The sequence below is a fragment of the Etheostoma spectabile genome, unplaced genomic scaffold (assembly GCF_008692095.1).
Source record: "Etheostoma spectabile isolate EspeVRDwgs_2016 unplaced genomic scaffold, UIUC_Espe_1.0 scaffold325, whole genome shotgun sequence".
NCBI lineage: Eukaryota > Metazoa > Chordata > Actinopteri > Perciformes > Percidae > Etheostoma > Etheostoma spectabile.
Genome location: NW_022605585.1, coordinates 556,653 through 562,260, shown reverse-complemented (window position 1 = coordinate 562,260; position 5,608 = coordinate 556,653). Strand labels below are relative to the sequence as shown.

Below are 5,608 nucleotides of genomic sequence, written 5' to 3'. Positions count from 1 at the left end.
GAGAGAGAGAGAGAGAGACAGAGAGAGAGAGACAGAGACAGAGAGAGAGAGACAGAGAAAGAGAGAGAGACAGAGACAGAGAGAGACACTCACCAGTGCATGCCACTGGTCCCAGCCAGGTGGAACATAGCCAAGGTCTCCGTCTTTCTTTCCGTACTGATGACAAAAACAAAAAGAATTTGAGAATTTTTTTCCCCACACAGATAGTAAAAAAAATTACATACGTTTGAGTGTTTAAAAACGTATTTTGAGAGAATTTCTTTTTTTCAGAAATCATTTTCAAAATTATTTTTTTTTTAAATATATTTACACTTTTTTTTCCTCTCATAAAATGCTTTTTTGCTATTGGGTGATAACATTTTCTCTCAAAAAAAATGTTTTCTCTCTCAGATCAGTTATTTTCTTGCATGTAATAAAGAAAATCCAACTCCATACCGTATGTACTGTACACCTGTGGGGTAGATTCAACGCAAAACCATAAATCAGGCATATGTGCAAACTGCACAGTGATGCCATTGGTGGTTCTAAAGTCCACTTTCGTTCAGACCTGGTTGAGATACTTCCCGGCGAAGAAGGTCTGGTACTTCAGCTTGCTGAGGTAGGCGGGGAAGGCGGTGGTCTCGGGGCCCTTCTGCCACTGGGGGCTGGAGCAGTTCCCCGACAGGGAGTTGTTCCTCACCTCGTGGTTGTGGGGGTACCGACCCGTCAGGATGCTGCTCCTGCTGGGGCAGCACAGCGGCGTGACGGTGAACTGCACCGGGGGGGGGGGGGGGGGAGGAGGGAAGCCGAGAGAGCGGAGATAGAGGAAGGATAAAACAGAGGGGGGAGAAGAGGGGGGGGGAGGTGAAGAAACGAAGGAAGCGTGACAGCCGTGAGAGGAAGAAGAGTGTAAACTCGTTACAGTTTTAACATTTTAACAAACACGGAGGAGAGAGGATGGAGTGAAAACACCGCTATACCTTCTCGTATTCACTGCCTACGGCACTTCGGTATACACCCAATACTTAAACAGGTCACCAATATGGATACCCATGTTGACTTGTTACAAGAAGAAAAAATGGAATCAAGTACTTTTTTTTCTACACTTAAATCAAGTCCGTTTCTTAATTCTGTGATACAGACAGTGTGTTACTGACTCAATTCAGACATATTGGATCGGACCAGTTTGTGAGGTGTTCCATAGTGGGATTTTCTCGCATACTGATACACCTGTATGACAACAACGGAATCCACTTCCATTTTGTGTGCATTCCTCCTACAGACATACCATGTTATTCTCAGCGTGTTTGAAATAGAGAAAAAAAAAAAAAAAAAAAAAAAAAAAGTGGAAAAATATGCTAGATGATAGATATCTATCTCTATAGATTTAAAAAAAAGATATTTTATTTTAAAAAAAAATATGTGTATTTAAAAAATAAAAATATATATATCTAACACAAACATTTTAAAAAGTACATATATTTAAAAAAATATAAACATAGGTATTTCAAAAAATATATATATAAAAAAATATGTATATAAAAAATAAAAAAAAGAAATTATATATATACTCTCTATATATATATATATATATATATATATACTTTATATATATATAGATTATATTATTATATATTATCTCATATTAGAGATATATATATATATATAATATATATATATATGAAATAGGATAGAGGAGATATTATTTCAAAAAAATAATATATATTTCAAAAAAATATAGTATTTAAAACAAACAAAAAATATAAACACAACACACACACACAACTTAAAAAAATATATATATAAAAAACAAGAAATTATATATTATATATATATTTTTTTAAAGAATATATCCAGAACTGGTGTTACAAAACAGAACCATATTTCCCTAACATTAGTTATTTGTAGTTATTTATGAGTTCTCACTAAAACAATATGATAATAATTTGTTTTATCGTCACAACAGTACAGAGGAACGTCAAAATATATTGACGTTGTATTAAGTGTTTCGTTCGTTTTTAATTTTTAGTTTTTTAAATATTCATTTATCGACCTTTATAAATGCCAATACCGATAGTTTGGTTGATGCCTAGTATCGGTCTGTACCTAAACATAGACATGAAGTACAGTTAGAGTAGAAGTACTCACAGCGTTAAGAAACGTTGCCCCTGCGTCTCCTATCAAGGCTTTGGTCTTCTTCATGGGCGTCTGCAGAACAGAAACAACAGCAGACAGACGTGGAAACTGACATTAAATATCAATATTAATAAAAATGACCACTTATTATGAACCTTTCATCCTTAAAGTGCTGCCACTTGTGTCTCTATTGTGTCAATGTGCAGTATAATTATGTATTTATATTCTTAATGTCTGTATTACATTCGTACACTGTATTTGTCAACGGGATTTGAAGAGTTTTATGCGTTTTACTACTTTTTGTATTTATATTGTTGACTGTAATCTTCTTATTGTTGTTGTTGTTTTTTTTGGGTGGAGAATTTTAAGATCTGTCCAGGGACAGCAGGGGAAAAACTGCCTTTTGGCTAATTCTGGTGCATTTACACTGTCAATTTTACAACAATGTTAATTAATGTCCACTGTCCCTGTCAAATAAGATGGCAAGACGGAGGCTGGGGGGTGTGCCACTTTGCTCGTTTGACAGCCACGATGTCTCTCTCTCATGGGCGGGCAAAGCAGAGAAAGGGGAGCTAGCCTTGTCCTTTATGACCTCATAAGGGGCAAGATTCCAGATCGGTCCATCTGAGCTTTCATTTTTTATCAAAAGCAGAGCAGGATACCCAGGGCTCGGTTTACACCTCTCACCATGTCTAGCCACTGGGGGGCCATAGGCCGGCTGGGGGGGGGGACTCATGTTAATGTTAAAGAAACTCATAAAGTGACATTTTGTTGCCACGGGAACTTTAAATTGATAATTAAGGTGATGAAAAAAACACACCATAACATCCAATAAGATGACTCTAAACCTAAAGCTAGGCTACTAGTGTAAACCCACCCACGGGTGTTTATTTACAGGAAGTCCTGTGCTTTTGAGTATAACCAGTCCAGTCTTTTTTTTTTTTTCAACTTGCCAAAAAATGATCACAACCCCTACTTACCGTATATCTGACAGATCACAGCCACCCAGAACATTTCCCCTGTTGAAATTACTTTCTAAAGAAGAAGCATTACAACTCATCGAATGCACTTTTGCACGTGCCAACAAGTGACCGCAGCCCCTTACTTTGTGTTTACAAGGTTAATTCTGCCTTAAAGTGACTTTAATTTGAACCATGAGGCTTATATCTGCCAGACTGTAGCAAGCCCGGCACTTTTTACCGGTTAAAATACCTTTTTAAAAGAAGCAATACAACACATAAAATGTATTGAAGCGCCCATACATTGACACTTAGGTTGGTTCTCTGTCATTGCGACTTGTTTTAATGAATGAGGGTCCTATCTGACAGACTATAGTCCCCCCAGGAGGTTTTACCTGCTGAAATACCTCTTATCTACCTCTTTCCAACTGAAGCAACAGTGTACGTAGGCTTTAAAAACAACGTTTTTTTGACGTATGGTCACTTTTTGACGTATAATCACTTTTTGACGTATAATCACTTTTTGACGCATGGTTTAACTCACCAGCCCCCCCAGGAGAACATCCTGGTCGTCGGCGAGGATGAGGATGACGTTGCTCGGTTTGGCGGCGGGGGGGGAACACCTGACGCAGCAGGTGAGCAGCAGCAGCAGCAGTCGCGTGGGCAGCGTCAGGGCTGCACGGTGTCCCCTCTGCCGGGCTCTAGTCGCTCCAGATCCGCTCCTCAAACCTGCCATGAGTCCACGGCTGCTCCACCGGGCCTGCTGCAACACACACACACACACACACAGACACACACCGGTGCAGGACTGAATCTCGGTTTCGTTTCCTGGTCTGGGGGGTGGGGAGATATGAGCGCGTGCAGGCTGGACACAGAAGTTTGAGGAAGTGGAGTCAGGTTGGTGGTGGTCATATGATCAGACTGAGTGGGAGGAGTGAAGACCGAGAACACGCTGTACTAACTACTTCTGCACTAGTTTAGGTAGTTAGTTTAGTTTTAGTTAGTTAAGTTTTAGTTGATTTGCAGATCTAATTGATTGATGTGCCGATTAACCGAGTCAAGTAATGCAGATATTCGTCAAGACTCTGGAAACACTGGAACACGCATCTGTACCTGATTAATTATTAGACATAGCTATTTGTATTTTTGTATGTATATACGTATGAATTTGTTTTTGTGTGTCTCCTTTGTGTTGTATCTGGGAGTCAGTTTGTGTGTGTTTGTGTGTATGTATTTATGTTCGTGTGTATGTGTGTACCCCTCTTGTAATGTGTTATGTGTACTTTTTATTTGTAAATAGATAAAGTGTAAAGTAGTCCTAAATACGACATATTTAAAAAAAAAAACTATTTTATTGCAGGAGAGATGGCTCATTCTTCTACTAAACAATAAAATCACTACAAAAATACAACAAACAAATATAACCCAATCAAAAAATGTAGATATGAAATAATAAAGCCAAGGCAAACAGTAAAACAAACCAAAACCTCTTTTCTAACTTTAACTTTTTGACTAACTAGAGATAAATAAACGGATGCTCAGTAAGTATGGATATAATAGTACCATTTAATAAACATACATTTTAGGAGCCCCTAACAGGATATGGGGATTTTTTGAATATTAACCCATTGAGAAAGATAGTCAGAAATGAATATAAACATGTATTTAAAAGAAATGCATAGTTAAACTTGGGACATAATGGGAAAATAACTTCAAATGAAATTCTACATTTCATTCAGTCACGTTGGACCCAAAATGGCTGCCTTGCCTTGCACTACTCCACTTGCACACATTGCACACTTTTTGTTGTCCTGAAAAAACTTGGGAACACATTTCTGCTGCTCTTACATAACCGGCACCACTATGCTACCGCCTGACTTTTGCACATTACATTGACTGTCAACCGTATGCATTATTGCACTTTCTTAACTCAAATTCTGCTGCTCTTATTTTCCTCATTGTATACATCTTCTTATTTTTACTTTTTATACTGTTTACTTGAATGCTATGTTTGTCTGTGGACCAAATTGGTTAAAATGTCTTGTTGTCACCGTGGGATAGAGGGAAACGAAATTTCGATTTCTTTGTATGTTTTGACATGTGAAGAAATTGACAATAAAGCAGACTTTGACTTTGCGAACATTTCCCAGTATCCAGGCCGATGTTGTTTGAGATCTCTGGGATCTTCTTTTTGTCCCTTGGGTGGAATTTGAAATCGACTTTTGTGGCTTTAAACAGTAGCTCCTATAACACAACATGAGTTTTTAATAATTAACCTACTAAAGGTGCGGCATTTCTAGGTACTAAAATATTCATACAACCCTTTTTCTGTGTGGAGCACGGAGGCTCATCTGCCGGTAATTATCTCACATGAACAGGAGATTTCTTGATAATATATTATATAAGGACTGGCCATGGATATCTAATCTCTGAGCACTTCCCCTCAGATGCCTGATGTTGTCACGGTTCAGCTGTTTACAGCCTAAAGCAGCTGTGTGCGGCTTTTAAAGCACATTTTAATAAAGCCATTTTTT

At 38.0% G+C, this 5,608-nt stretch overlaps 1 protein-coding gene across 1 annotated transcript in view; it reads right to left on the bottom strand.

The window, feature by feature from the left end:
• Window positions 1-4,102, bottom strand: part of gnsb (glucosamine (N-acetyl)-6-sulfatase (Sanfilippo disease IIID), b) — a 15,043-nt gene extending 10,941 nt beyond the window's left edge. The window contains exons 1-4 of the mRNA XM_032511161.1: window positions 3,619-4,102; window positions 2,128-2,187; window positions 548-751; window positions 94-156 (exon numbers count right to left, since the gene is read on the bottom strand). Of these exons, the coding sequence (XP_032367052.1) occupies window positions 94-156; window positions 548-751; window positions 2,128-2,187; window positions 3,619-3,810 (519 nt within the window). The 5' untranslated portion in view covers window positions 3,811-4,102. The remainder of the gene's footprint in view (window positions 1-93; window positions 157-547; window positions 752-2,127; window positions 2,188-3,618) is intronic.
• Window positions 4,103-5,608: the final 1,506 nt, after the last annotated feature.